The 15,874-nt window shown below is 39.6% G+C and overlaps 1 protein-coding gene across 4 annotated transcripts in view; it reads right to left on the minus strand.

The window, feature by feature from the left end:
- PTPRC (protein tyrosine phosphatase receptor type C) overlaps positions 1-15,874 on the minus strand; it is a 260,568-nt gene that overhangs the window by 49,805 nt on the left and 194,889 nt on the right. For all 4 annotated transcript variants that reach the window (XM_069737345.1, XM_069737344.1, XM_069737343.1 and 1 more), the window contains 9 exons: positions 14,778-14,977; positions 13,207-13,267; positions 9,449-9,557; positions 7,987-8,021; positions 2,548-2,657; positions 1,602-1,692; positions 1,450-1,526; positions 473-509; positions 291-388 (listed from right to left, as the gene is read on the minus strand). In XM_069737345.1, coding sequence (XP_069593446.1) covers positions 291-388; positions 473-509; positions 1,450-1,526; positions 1,602-1,692; positions 2,548-2,657; positions 7,987-8,021; positions 9,449-9,557; positions 13,207-13,267; positions 14,778-14,977 — 818 coding nt within the window. The remainder of the gene's footprint in view (positions 1-290; positions 389-472; positions 510-1,449; positions 1,527-1,601; positions 1,693-2,547; positions 2,658-7,986; positions 8,022-9,448; positions 9,558-13,206; positions 13,268-14,777; positions 14,978-15,874) is intronic.

Raw genomic sequence — 15,874 nt, forward strand, 5'->3', positions numbered from 1 at the left:
AAAAATTAAACTAGAATTGCATGTAAACATATTATATTTATACAGTATACTGCATAAATATCTTCCTTTACTTAAGCTAAGCCATTTTTTACTTTTTAATACATAAATGTTAACCATATATCAACCTAAATTTATCGCTAAAAGGAAGTACCAAATGTGACAAAAAAAACAGAATTATGTGAATATGCAAAATCATTGTCAACGTTTTTTTTTTTTTTTTTCAAAAATTGATACATGCCAATTTCTGCAATCTAGCTTTGTCCAGGATTTAATCACTAGTTTCCACTTACACGGTTCCCTTCTTCACAGCGGGTGACCATCACAATGATTGTTGACTTTTGCTCCCAGATCATCCTCCAGAAATCATTCATAGTTTCCTCCTTGGGGCCTGTAATCATCTCACAATTAAATATAAAAAAATCTAATGTATAACCTCAGATAAGAAGGACACCTTTATTGGCACGAAGTTTACCTTGAGCAGCAATGTACTTTCTTGGTTCCTTAAATCCCTAAATAAAACAATAAAGCCAATGAGATCTAAACAGTATATTGTAGAGGTGGCAAAAAATTATAGTAATGACCGCTGCATCAAAGAAATATTCAATCTATAAATTAGAAGATGTTTTCTAACAGAACAGGAGCTCTGCTTATGAATATGTAAATTAGCTCTCAATGGAAGACATTGTTCTCTTTCATTATTGTAAAGCAAAGCTTAACATATACAATCTACTGGCTCAGTATTAAAAATGATAGGAAACCTAGTGTGTATCTTAGGTCTCATTCACATGTTAGTATCTTGCATCACTGTTTATATGCCAAAATCATGAGTGGAACTTACAGAGAAAAATGATAACTGAAAGATTGACACCTGTTCTTTGTTTTGGAGACACTCCTGGTTTTGGCATACATATACTGATCAAAAACACTGGTGTGTTAATAAGTAGCACTCCTATCAAAGTTGTTATCCTCTTAATATATTGCAATCATCATATTATATACCACTGTGTACTTACAATTGCTAATTTTGCCTTTCTACCCAGCTAATCCTTTTCTTTTCTATGAAGAAACAGGAAGTTTATTATCTCTGCAGAAATTATTCTCCTCTTCAGCTCCTGACCCAACTGCTCCTCCTCCCCCATGATAGGTACTTTTAAATTGACTCATGACTCATGCAGGGAAATTTGACCTCCTGTTTCTACATAAAGCTTAGAAATATTCAGTTAGACAGTTTTTAATCATCTGATGTCATAGACCTAATGGAAAAGAGAAGAATTAGCTGGGTAGAAAGGCAAAATGAGCAATTGTAAGTACACAGTATTATATGATATGATGATTTCAACATATTAAGAGGATAAAAACTTTGACGATAGTGCTTCTTTAAGTGTAGCAAAGTTTGTAAACTAAGATCATAGACAGTTAATTTAAATTTAACAAAGCCTTTAGCCTTACATTAATGTAGCTGGCATTGATATAGTCTGATCCCGGTTCTCCATGTATCTCAGACAAGACCACTCTGTTGACATCATCTGTAAAATGAATTAGTGATCAGGCAGTTCTGTATGTTTCCAAATCATCAGTAATATATAAAACAATTTACTTACAAGGTAAAATATCAATGTAGCGGTTTTTAGATTGGTTACATGGTTTTCTGGCTTCTTTGATAGGGAATTTGCTAAACACACGTGGAATACTCTAAAAAAGAAAAAAAGAAAAAAGAAAAGATACATTTTTTTCTAAATTTTGTCTTTTTCTTCCTTGGTCAATCATTCTTTTCTGCAAGCAGTAAAATGTCTGTTTCTAAGGGTTCATGCAGACAACTATAAAAATGAGACAATTGCTATCCATTGTTCTGATGAACTGCACCATTACCCATGTTGTCCTATGGGGCTATGCAAATGTGTGATTTTTTTCATCAGACTGAGTGGTCCGAGGAAAATAAATTGCAGCATGCTCGAATTGATGTCTGTGGGTTCATGGAAAAAAATTTTCTTTAATTTTCCTCTTCTGGAAAAATTTGATCACACTCTGATCAAACTCAAAATTGGACCAGTTTTCTCGGATGAGAGGGTTGTGTGACCCTAGCCTTATAGTCCAGAATCAAGAAAGTTTAGGTGTGCCAGATCTCACAGATTACTTCTCTAATGATCTGGCAGTGCGCACCTCCATCTTTTTGGCTGGCACTAATCTATGCAGCTTAATCAGTAAAGTTTGCATCCAGTTTACTGTCAGAAATATAATGCTAGACACAATCCCGCAATCTGGCAGGTGAGTAAACCAGCAGATCACTAGGTATTATTTTACCATAGAGCACTAGGGAAATAATAGGGGCACTTCCCTTTCGTTCTGAGAAGAAATTAACCACATAAAGGTTGGTTTCTTAACTGATGGATTTCATACTTGCATCCCTACCTTTGAAACCAATGTACCCAAAAGTAATGGGTAATATTTTAGTTTGTAACATAATAAATCTGGTTAGTAACATTATACCATGCCCCAACATACATTCAAATTTATGTAAAAAAAATCTGAATATTTTCCAGTACGTACTTGGAATTCATCAAGGAATAGACGTCCCTCATCAGCATTTTTTCTTTTATACGTCTCAAGGAGTTGATCCACTGGGATGGGCTCAATGTTCAAAAGCTGTTTCTCATCGTCTTTAAAAAAGAAAGTTTAAAGGTTATGCAAAAAAGCTTAAAGAAGACGACAGTGACACAAATATCACAGTCGCAGAGCGATCATTATTTTACAGTGACTCCAGCAATTTTGTGCAACAAGGAACCCAGTCTACATTAATGTGCACACATAACTCTTAGCCAAGTTCACTTCCCAGGGTAGTGTCTTCTCTTTAAAGGAGTTGTTTGGAGAAAACAATTGAAGGCCTTTCTAGGAAGTAATCAGCAGTAATGAGGAGAAGTGTGGGTTGCTATATTCTACTCCTTACTTCACTTATACGCAGCCACTGCCAGACAGGATTTCAGTTGGGTCTCGACCATGCACTGATTTCTTAAAGAGGCTTTTCACCATTGTGGACAATTTTTTTTTCTGGAATTTGGTTACATTAAAAATTTTGCACCATTTGTCTCCTGTAGCCTCTGAATTATACTGTCTATTTCAAGCTGCAGAATGAGGTAACAACGTTGGTCACACTATCTCTATTTTAAAAGATGTGCAATGAAAAGGTGACATAATGTTGTGTCCCTCACTATAATATAGGTATTACAGGTTCTCCTCCTGCTCTTGTTACTGCAGATTTCCCCACAGAATGCACAGATCTCCAGTCCATACAATGGCTGCTGGTGAAGGAACATGTGACCAGACCAGTCCATCAATCTCCTCCAACAGAAAACCTCACATGAGAAATCTGCTTTTCGATAGGAGGAGACTGATAGACAGGTCTGGTCACATGTTCCTCCACCAGCAGCCAACATATGTGATGCGCCCACAGGGCAGTGGGGTACTCAGTACCGGGTCCGATTGCAGAGGGGGATGTCATGGTGGCGACCCAGTCCGTGGCCCTTGGCATCAATGTTAAAAGGGAAAGGTCTTTAAAGGGAATAAAGTTTATGTTCGTGATGCCACCTGTGGTATTCGGTCAGTGGGGACCGAGGCTGCTTTAAGGGGTCCTCTGGGGTGATGTTATTGCAGCTAGATGGTATAACTTCACACAGGCGAAGTATATCCCCAAGGCTCCCGGTGTGTAGATGGAAGATGGTGAATGGTGCAGTAAAGAATGAGGACACAGGTTTGCAGTCTCTTTACCTTGTTTACTGAAGTATTCAGGCAGCCACAGCCCAGGGCACCAGATCACAGGGCAGGCAGGGTCCAGCCAGCTTGGAGTCAAGTTAGGAGTCCCCTTATCCAGGTGGAAATCAAATCCTTCCTCTAGCGCTGTGGTGTTGTAGTCCCTTACTGCTTAAGGCTTCAAATAAAGTCCTCACAGGTGTTCTCTTGCTCTCTCTGTCCCCCATATAGGATAGGACATGACCCGTATGACTGGTGACTTGAGGCATTTTATAGGGACTCTAGCACGCCCCAGCCTCTAAGGGTGTCACCGTGTCTCCTGGGTTCTAAGGCGGACAGGTAACATGGAGTTCAGCTGTCCTGCCGGTCTCTGATGTAAGTCGTGGAGGGCCTTACGATCTTTGGTGTTCCGGCTACCGGTTTCTGCGCTTCAGAAGGAGGCAGCCTGCTCGGAGCTGGTCTCCCCCTGGAATCCTCTCCTGCGCTTTGCTCTCCTGCACATTCACTGCAAAGTATTCGGCTTTCTGAATGTCTCTTTCCGGGCACTGCTGCAATGTGGCTACACAGCTCCGTAAACCCTCTTCTGCCTCAGACTGATCCAGTCTGTTTCCTGGCAAGAACCGACTAACTTTCCCTACAGACTACCATATATATATGGGGAGTTAACTAGTAAATAGGATGAAGACCTCCCCGTGAGGAAAGCAATGCTACTGTGAAGACCAGGGCCCTGGGGCGCCACATATGGACTGGAGATCTTTGTAATCTTTGAAGAAGGCTGCACTAACAAGAGCAGGAGGAAAACCTATCATACCTTTAAAATTGAGCCACAGAATAATTTCCTCAACATATCTGTTAAAATAATGGACTAAGCCACATTATATTTAACTCATTCAGCAGCCAGAATGGACAGTGTAATACAGTGGTTAGAGGAGGCAAACAGACATTTTTAATGATGCCTAATTGCAAATATTATATTTTAGCCCCAAAGACATGCATTTAAGTAAGAAAAAAAAAGGCCCCAAAGGTGGACAACCACGTTGACCAATACTACACAAAGGTCATCGATTGTTTAGTCCCAGGAAAACCATTTAAGAACCACCCTAATGCCTTGAACCAAGAGTACATAACATTCTCATATGCTATATTTATAAAACAACTAGTCTCTGAGATCCATTCTGAAACACACAGGAGGGGGCTTTATTCTTAAGATTTACTTCTACCTTGCTAAACAGGAGGATGCATGATGATCTTTAATGGATTACTTTAAAGGAAGCCTGTTTAGTTATTTTTGTTGCCCACGATTCTCTTTAACTTTGTGCTTCTTGAACTTCTTCTTGAAAGAAGTAACCTGAGTAATGTTATGGCTATGCCATATATTGTTTGATCCCTCAATTAGAGAAATGTGGGCATTGAGCACCTTGTGTCAACTGCCTACCAATCAACAACAATTGCTGTCCAAACCAAGCCAGTGTAGGGTAATACTAACATAAATTACAAATTGCCAAAAGGCAAATAATCCCTAACTGATGACTCTAAAACATAACTTTTATTAGTGTTGCTAAAAAGGAATTAATATTTAAAATTTTGCACTCGTCAGTGTATAACAACAGGACGAAGAATACTATTTTAAGAACTAACATCTTTTTGAATTGATCACATTCCTATTCCCATTAAGTAACATTATGTAAGGATTACAGTATTTGCCCTTTGGCAATTTGTGATTTATAACTGCCTACCTATGGCTCTAATATATAGTTAGCCAGGTAAAATGCCCTGTATGGTTTACATATCTATAATCTCCAATATATCTAATACAGGCACTGAGCTTGAAGTAAAAATTCTCAATGAATTTTTTATTTCTTAAACTGTCCTAATTATTTATGTAATGATGTGTAAGTGTATTGCTATTGTTATCTTACCTGATTTCTAATGCTGTTCCAGTCTCACGTGAGCAGTAGCACTCCTTTTCTTTGCTGGCTTTAACAGTGACCATCGTGAGGCGTGGAGCTACTTCCTTCAATGTAAGTCTATGGAGCCACAAAACAAGGCTCAATACCGTAGGCTTACACAGAGAAAGCAACTTCCAATTCTCACATCAATCCTCTGTGGTATGTGGGCAAGAACAATACCTGAGTGATGCTGTAAAATGGGATAGACTGTAGTTGGAAAGTATATTAATACACTTACACATAATTATATAGGTCATTAAGACAGTTTATGAAATAAAAATGTTGCTAGGCCTTTTTTAATGTGTACATGTATTGGGGACATAGGCTTGATGGGTCACCTGTGCAGGACAACTAAAGCATAGTGGCGCACAAGCTCTAGGTAGATCGAGAGTAAATACATAGAAGCTTTGTTGCTTCGTGGTCAGATACAGATATTGCTAGACAAGAGAGTGCCTATTGGCTGATTAGAGCAAAGAGAGGATGATACATTTACTTGGGACTGCTTAGAAATTGAGCCAAATCAGAAGCAGAGACAGAGAGTGTATAGCGCATCTCAAATCTTTGGTTTGCTCCCTGACGACTACTTGATGGTGACCCCAAATACTTGGAGAGACATCCTGACCTAGAGATTTTAGTATGTGATAGCAGTAACCTGTCTGTCCTGAGACCCTATATGGAAAGAATTCACTGTAACAACCACAGAGACCATGGTCTGTGTGTGAAATGCTAGCTGTTGTCTGAATTGAAATGCTCTACTGTGGCCTGACACAATAAGTTGCCATGACTGTCCCTGGTTAATATGCTGGAAAGGGGCCATGGATATTGGCCCCTTCCCAAACAAATAACAACAGAAATCAGCCACACCAGAAAATACTCATCCATTAGAAGCACTAGATGCATTGGCTCTTCCTCTTTGCCCTGGTGCGTTGGCATGCAGGGTAATGGTTTTGGAATTGATGTCAGCAGTGCAATCTCTGTTGACGTCAAGCCCGGGGGTTATCAATGGAGAGGTGTCTATAAGACACCCCAATTACTAACCCTGTAGTCAAAGCAATAAGCACACAGGAAAAAAGTCCTTTAATTGTAAAAAGACAATCTTTTACCTATTTTTTACCTTTAAAAAATAAACTAATCTAAAGGGGTCCACCATTAATCCATCCCACATCCCAGAAAGATCCCAGATCTTGCTACATCCGGATGCAGTGCTACAGTAAGTGGTGACATCAGTAATGTGACCGCTCAGCACGGTCTGCGGAACACCATGACAGCAACATGTGAATCCAGCTGCTGCGACGAGCATTGACGTCAGTAAGGTTACCATAGTTCATCAATAACCGCAATTCATGTTAAAAACGTATTGCATTTGGATTGCATGACATATGGATGCTAGATAAGAAAAAACAAACATGACACTCTCCAATTTTTCTGGCTGGGAATCTCAGCTACTTTATATACACAGATGTAATCTTACCCTTATTGAGTAGCTATGAATATCTATTCCTCAGAGGTGAAATGCTAGCCACACTCTTTTTACCATGTTGTTGTAAAACCTTTTGCTCCCCTCTGCCATGTACATACGTTGAGTATTTGGTGACATTTTTACCTCAGTATTTGTAAGCCAAGACCAGGAGTGGGGAGAAATACGGAGATGGGATTGGCCCTTGTACATGTCCATCTTCTACGGGCAGGTGATGTCACCGCTAACCACGCCTCCTGCTCACCACGCTACTACACGGCGGCGCCTTCGGCCGAGGCAAACCGCCGGTTTTTGCAGACGGGAACTCAAGAGCCATTTCGGTGGAAAGGGAGAACGCTCCCCAACTGTGGACTCATTTCAGCCAACCACATCGCCACAGACTCCAGGCACAAACAAGTAAGTGCCGCTCTATTAATTCCGGAACGTGCAGTGACTACAGGCATACAGTCACTGAGTCTGTGTATCGGCACACTGGTATTAGCGCTTAAGCCCCCTTTCTATTACACTTGAGACATTTTCCTGGGCAGATTTGCACATCCCATCTGCCAGGGTGCCAGCGGCTTATTCACCACAGTGAAATAGGACAGCGCCAGTGTGTTTTTAATTTATATAGTTCTGCCATTCTGTTATACCAATGCAAACCAATTCAGATAAGTTTATTTTCAGTCTATGAAATTTCTAAAACAATCAAGTGAATATTTCTTTACAGACATTTATCAGTGAGATCTTATAAAAAAAAAAAAATAGGTTATTGAAAACAGTTATACAACTGGTGGCATTTGACTTTAAATAGTTTTATATTATAAAACCGATTACCTTGCTCAATTAGTGGAAAGTCATCTGGAAAATTGCTGAAATATCAAGAATATTGGTTAACACGCTTTTAAACATGAAAATGTATAAAGAAAAACAAGAAGAAAAAAAAATCTAATTATTTGCAACATTTTTGTTTTCTGTTCATACTGCCAATTTTTTTTAAAAGTGAAGCAGTACTTAGTATAATGAAAAATTGGACTCCATGCAGCCCAACATATTTTCCAGACATTATTATTACCGTATATACTCAAGTATAAGCCAACCCGAGTATAAGCTTGGATTTTTTCCTTCAGAGCACCAAATTCCATTTTCAGTGAGCACCCCCTATATCCCAAATACAGTATGTGGATCATATTGGATGGCTGCAAACTTTTCATGTCAGTCTAGACAATCACTTCTACTTTAAATAGGTGGCAGATAATGTGCCAATCTAAATGAAAAGGGGCGTCTTACTACAGCTACTGTGGGTAAATTTTAAGACACCAGTTCTAATCAATCCTCCCTGTGGGTTTTTGCTCCTCAATATGGTACAGATCTGTAAAGATCACTGTTAGTGAGTAGAAGTTAAAAATGTTCCATGATCACATGAAACACAGATGCATGCCTCCTTTCTCCCTGTAACTGTATCGCGGTGATTGACCATACTCTAGTCTACTATCCGACCGTCTGAAGGACCACTTAAGGACTGAGTTATCACAGTAATACTGGATTGTAAATTTAATTACGCAAAGCTTAATATTAATTTAGAGTGCCAGATATTTCTCTACTATTGGGTGAAGAAGTGGGATCCTGTTTGGACACCACAACTAGAAGGAATGTTGAAGTCCCTTTACTAAGCCTGTTTAATAAATTAATGGTGATAACGATGATACATTTCAAAAACCTGACCGGCACATCCAAACATAGACTAAGTGTGAACAGGTGCTGAACCTAGAGTCGCCAACTCGTATATAGTTAAGTAAATAAGGCAGCACACTGCAGCGCTAAAACATGTAAACTTGAAAACACGAAATTTGATAACGATGATGGCACATAGCACAGCTATAGATTCATATACAGACTTGACTTGTGTCTGAATGGTATGTACACCTCTTTGACTATTTTTTATGCATTTTAATATATAGCAGTAACAGTAAATCAACTTTGCACATAAACTTTTTTCTCAATTTGTGCATACTGCACTTAGAAACGATGACCGACAAAACCAAATAACATGAAAAGGGCCCAAACTATAAAGGGATAGAGGGTGGCAATGTTTTGGGTAGATATATAAATTATATTCAGGGTTATCTTCCTAATATTGTCTGAAGAGGGTTCTGGTGCCTGAGGAAGTCAAAAGTCCTTCTGCCACAAAGCATAAATGGTCCATAGTAGGTGAGGGTTCCAGTTAGATATATATTTAAAGTGCATGATGAATTATACCAAACTGTGTGTATGATTATAAAATAAGTTTCCACATTACCATGAAGATCTTTTCTGCAGTTTGTAGATTTTATACATAACAAGGATCAGGGCCAGGCAAGTGATAATTATGAAAAAAGCCAAGAATCCAATGAGGGCTTTATCGTTATCTGTAAGACGCAAAATAAACAATGGAAAAATGCTGAGGGTTGTAAATTAGTAAAATACCTTATTTTTCGGATTATAAGACGCAGCAGACCATAAGACGCGCATCAAATTTTCAGAAGGAAAATGAGGAAAAACAATGAATGCGTCAAATAGGGGTCCATCTTACAGTCTTGAATTCAGCTTACCCGGGAAGGATCGGCAGTGCTGGGGGAGCGGAGTCACAGGGGGTGTTTGGTGGTATGGCGATATGACCCAGACTGGTGCGCAGGTTCGATTGTGCTTAGTTTTGCGGTGGGCTACAGTGACATTTTGTGAAAGCCCAAAGCCTGCCCACTTCTGTTGCCTCAATGCTGTAGCCTCCGGGAAAATGGCTGCCGGAGGCGGCACATGCGCAGATAAAGATCTCATCCCGAGATCTCAGGAGATCAGATCTTGGAGCCAAGATCACAATCTGCGCATTTGCCGCCTCCAGTGGCCATTTTTCCAGAGGTCACAGCATCGAGGCAATAGAAGTGCGGGGCCTCTGGACTTTCACAAAATGCTGCCGGAGCCCCAGCACCACCGCACACCACCAAGCACCGCTGAACCTGCCGCACAAGCCTCACCAGGCTGGGATGGGAGCAAAATCATCGCCCTGCAGCATCGGACCACCGGAAGAATCGCCCGACTCCTGCTGCCACCACAATAACTGTAAGTACCTTCCGACTATAAGACGCACTCCCCGTTTTCCCCGAAAAAAAATTTTGGGAGAAAAAATACATCTTATAGTCCGAAAAAAGCAGGTACATTCCCAATTTCCAAAAAGTTGGGATGCTGTGTAAAAAATAAATAAAACAAGAATGCGATGATTTGGAAATCTCTTTTTCACATATTTTATTCAAAGACAACATAGAACATAGATTAGGTGAACATGGGACCTTTTTCCATTTCTTTTGGAAAAACTAACACATTTAGACATATCAAAACGTTAGGAAAGAGCCATGTCTACCATTGTGTAGTATCCCCTTCTTTTTTTACAACAATCTGAAAATGTCTAAGGAGACCAATTGCTGGAGTTTTGGGAGAGGAAAATGATTCCATACTTGTCTAATGTGGGATTCTACTCAACAGTCCAGGGCCTTTGCCTAGCTTTTTGCTTCACAAAAAATAAGCTCTCACCCAACCCGAGATCAAGAAAAATGGAAATGCTGCGGGTATTGGGAAGTGGCGCAATTTTTTTTTAAACAAAGTTTGGATTTTTTTTTTCACCACTTAGATAAAAAATAACCTAGACATGTTTGGTGCCTATGAAATCATAATGACCTGGAGAATCATAATAAAAGATCAATTTTAGCATTTAGTGAACCTAGCAAAAAAAAATTGTGGGATTGCACTTTTTTTGCAATGTTACCACACTTGGAATTCTTTTCCTGTTTTTGAGTACACAATATGGTAAAACCAATGGTGTATTTAAAAAGTACTACTCATCCCGCAAAAAAAAGCCCTCACATGGCCATTTTGACAGTGGCTCTGTGAGCACATGGCCTTAGTTATGGCTCTGGGAAGAAGGGGAGCAAAAAATTAAACTGCAAAACCAAAATGGCCTCTGGTCGTTAATGGGTTAAGGGTCTGGATTGGCTTGCGGTTTTGAATCATTGTGATGTCTAGTTTGGGGTTTAAATACATTTTTGAATGCAGTCTGATATATTAAGGCATCAGGGGACTAAAATAATTTTGGGGGTCACTTCTGATGTCTTTCACTCAGGTTTGATGTCAAAATACATTTTGAAGTCCAGTATTAAATCTGAATTTTGTGGGGTTCTATTGTGGGGTTAGCATATATTTTGGGGTCTAGTCTATTCTTTGAGAGCACAAATGTGACACAGTACATATTTTATTTAAAGCACCAGATTTTTTTTTATTGCATCGCTGGAGTGGTGCAACTGATGTATGTTCCCTCACCCCAGTAATATACTTACCAGCTGATGTTTTCTTCTGTTCTTGGCAGTGCTCTGGGCGGTCGTCTGCAGTTAGGCCGGGATCACACACAGCGAGATACGGCCCAGTCTTGCAGGTTAAAACCAAGCTCTGGCACCGGCACTCCAGAGCAGAGCGTGCAAATGCACAGCATTACATGGAGCCGCACGCTCCGCTCCAGAGTGCCAGTGCCAGAGTTTGTTTTTAACCTGCGAAACTCGGCCATATCTCGCTGTAGTGTGACTCTGGCCTTAGTGACTTGCCGGATCACTCAAGTGTCTGATGGGTGAGCCGGAAGTCACAAGTAAATATGAGTCTTTGAGAGCCAAAACGAGGTCCTCATAGACTTACCCTGAGAGCTTGTGACCTTTACCTCTGACTTCCAGTCAGTCAAAAGTTGCAGTCACAACATGGCGGCATGAGACTGGAGAGGCACTGGGAAGAACTTAAGACGGCAGCCAAGTCTAATACTAGAGGCAGGGAACATATATTAGATGCACCACTTCAGCGCTGCAATAAAACAAAAAAGGGTGGAGTGGTGCTTTACCAATGACATAATCAAGTGTGTGAATGATGAACCTCACTTTTGCATGGAGATGGTATCTGCTCTGGAAAGCAAAAGGCATTCAAAATGTTGCTATGTGTCCCAGTAATTTCTAGATATACCTCTGTATAGTCAACTGTCCTAGTAGCCAACATATTATAAGTGTTAAAAAGAGCATTCAGCCCCACTGGAATGCCAAAGGTTGCTATACAGTGCTGCAGAATAGTGCAAGGGTTCATCACTGTGTAAAGGTAAAGAATGCATGTAATATAGAATTTTGCTGTTAGGCTAAGTTCACACTTGCATACTGGGGCTTTGCGGACGGCTGCATACTTCCTCCGTGAAGCTCCGCCTACTTCACACTTTTTCCATTTTGGTTCCGCCTACTTCTGCATGCATCCTGTGTACCTATCTTTAACATTGGGTACGCAGGACATGCGGACATATGCGGATGTATGCGGGTGCGTCGTTTTGACGCGCCCACTGACCACACGGGGATGTAACAAGTTGCATTCTTGTGCGGTTGGTGGGCACGTCAAAACGGCGCATCCGCATACATCCGCATGTCCTGCATACCCAATGTTAAAGATAGGTATGCAGGATGCATGCAGAAGTATGCGGAAGTAGGTAGGGCTTAACGGAGGAAGTACGCAGCCCTCCGCAGAGCCCACGAATGCTAATGTGAACCCGGTCTTATGCCTTTATTTTAAAAATCACAGCAAAATAGATTTACTTATCATTTGGGTGGAAAAATGTTTTATTGTTTATCAGCTTTGACCTACAATCCAAGAATATAAAAATAGTTGTAGTGACAGATTCCAGTGATGCAAATATCACTTCTGAACTGACTTTCAATCTCCTGCTATAAGACCACAAATGGTCTGTGGTTTGCATTGTGACATGTTCCCTGGACACCTAAGCTTAGATATTACCATAGAGGACTGTTAAATGCTTCATTAATTTGCAAAGCAACCACAATTTGTGTCATTACTCAAAAAGAGTGGAAGTGAGTCCAGGGATAATAATTAGAACATTATCCCAGCATTTACTCATATCCAGATACATAAACCATCCACACATAATGGTCATTTAGGGAGATTTCAGATAGTGAAAGGTTCTCTCTTCAGAAATTGATTCTTCAATGTACTTACACCTTGTTGTTATTTCCCTTATTTCAGGCGGTCCGACATATTTTTTATTATTATAGTAGATCTACAAAGTAAATGCAAAATGTAAGTTTTCACAACTGATTTGATTCTGTGTAACAAGATTCTATATATGAATAAAGAAAGGTGGGCCTGATTACCGTAAGTTTGGTTCTTTTCCGAGGCAAAAGATCATAACAAAGTCACAATGGCATACAAAAAGGAACGATATACATTTGTAGATCAGCGTAAAGATATGAATTACAATTGCCTGTAAAAATCCTTCAGCCATGGTCAGATATTGGAAAATAAAGAGTAAAAGAACTTGTCTTCTGAAGCTTAAGGCCACGTGCACAAATTCAGTATTTGGTCAGTATTTTACCTCAGTATTTTGTCAGTTTTTTACCTCAGTATTTTTAAGCCAAATCCAAGCAAGGAACAATCAGAGGAAAAGTATAATAGAAACACATACAACTATTCGGCAATTTTCACCAACTCCTGGTTTTGCCTTACCAATACTGAGGTAAAAAACGGACCAAATACTGAGGTAAAATACTGACCAAATACTGAATTTGTGCACGTGGCCTTAAGCTTCAGAAGACAAGTTCTTTTACTCTTTATTTTCCAATATCTGACCAATATTCCATAAGTAAATCTTCATGCACATGGCCATGTTAATGTTCACAGGACAGTATAAGGTTTGCTCGTCCCACCAAGCTTGTAGGGCAAAAAGAACATGTTGCTGCCAATCCCCTTATCTTACTTGCTAATATGGACAGCAATTCTTCTGCAAGTTAACATTACCCATGGAGAAGTATTGTGCCACCTGATTTTGGCCTCTTTCTTTCATAAGCCCATAAACAACCACTTGTAAGCGTTAGACCTCATCCACACATCAGTTTTTCACGTATGAGTGCGATCCATTCTTTTCATGGATAGCACTTGTACCTATGACTGTCTATGTGGTTGCTCACATATTAAATTCTTTCCTCGGACAGTTTTGTCCATGCAAAATCATAGAGACATATCCGATATTGTTCAGAGTATCGGATCAAAAGTAGCAGTGCAAGTATATGGGTCAGTGAAATCCGGATGCCATCCTAGTGCTGTCTGTTTTTCACTGACAGATAAATAGGAGAAGGAGGAGAAACTTTGTTTTGTTTTCTCATAAGTGACTCACTAAGTGAAGTCACTGAAAAACAAGATCAATTTTTATCAGACATAAAAAAAAACCTGACGTCTGACTGAGGCGATCCATGTACCCATTCCCACCCAAGCTGCTAAGTAAGCGACTTGTGTGAACCAAGCTTCATGATATCGCTCATGTGTTCTTTTCAAAAGAAGGGTTCAATAATCACTCAGATCCACTAGTAATACATACAGTATCCATCGGGTCCTTGATGATGTACACTTAGGCCCTCAATGAGAGCGATAAATGCTGTGTATCATTCTTACTCTATGTTTCATCTATATTAATAATTTTTACCAATGTAGATTAATATGTTGAGCAAATAACCTGCTATTAGGTAAGGCAATCTTTTTATTCACATTTTTAATGGTAAAATGATTTTTCTTACCGTAAATGAATATGTTGTCAGGTAGGACAGATCTTTTTTGAGAAAGTGGCAAATTGCATTTTCAGCCTTTTCGACATTATTTACTAAAAGTACAAATACTCCTTTTTCTCCATTAATTTGAGCAGGTTCTCTACATTCAACTTTCACTTCATTATTTGCTGGTCCAACTTTTACAACCATACCCTCAACTTTAGTTGGTACTGGAATGCAAACATAAATGAGAGATTTATATAGACACAAAATCAACATATCAGAGAGTACAATGATGACAGAAATATAATATCCAGTGGCGTAGCATGGTCTACGCAGAGGACATTGCTACACCAGAAACAAAACTCCAAGAGGTACAACATTTCTGAGGTCCTTCTCTGAGGCACTGTCAAATGATCCTGTGATGGCCCACTTAGAACTGCATCTTTGTGAACATAACACTGATACAGCTGGATCTTGTGGTAGCTCCGTTAGCTACGAGCTTCCTGTACTATCACTTTCTGTCTCATAGGTCGAAGGACGCTATGATATCGGCATCTCTAAGATGAAAAGTATCTAAAAGCTTTATTTTTTACTGGTCATGCAGCAAAAAGATGACATTATTACTATTTAAAGGGGCACTGAGGAGGCATTAATACTTGAAGGGATCACTCAATATGCTGTATTACTTGAGGGAGCACTCAGAGCATATTTTTTCTTGAGGGGGCGCTCAGAGAGCAATATTAATTTGAGTGTGCATTATTATCTTAAGAGTCTAGTAAAGGGGCATTATTACTTGGAATTATTTATCGAAGAGAGAACTCAAAGGGCATTATTACTTGAAGGGACAGTATAGACTTCAAAAGGCACACAAGGATCATTTTCATTTTAAAGGGAATCTAACAACTGTTTTTTGCTATTGAATCTTAGAGTAGCTTAATGTAGGAGGTGAGAGGCTGATTACAGGAATTTGTCACAATTTCACGCTACGGATATGTTCACGTACAGATTTTTTTATACATGAAAAAGGTATTATTGCCAGAAATTTACAGCTGAAGTTTCACATTTTCTTTGTGTATTTGTTGGATTTTCTATTAATTTGCTGCTAAACTATTTTGATCTCAGTG

Source organism: Ranitomeya imitator, chromosome 8, assembly GCF_032444005.1.
Source record: "Ranitomeya imitator isolate aRanImi1 chromosome 8, aRanImi1.pri, whole genome shotgun sequence".
NCBI lineage: Eukaryota > Metazoa > Chordata > Amphibia > Anura > Dendrobatidae > Ranitomeya > Ranitomeya imitator.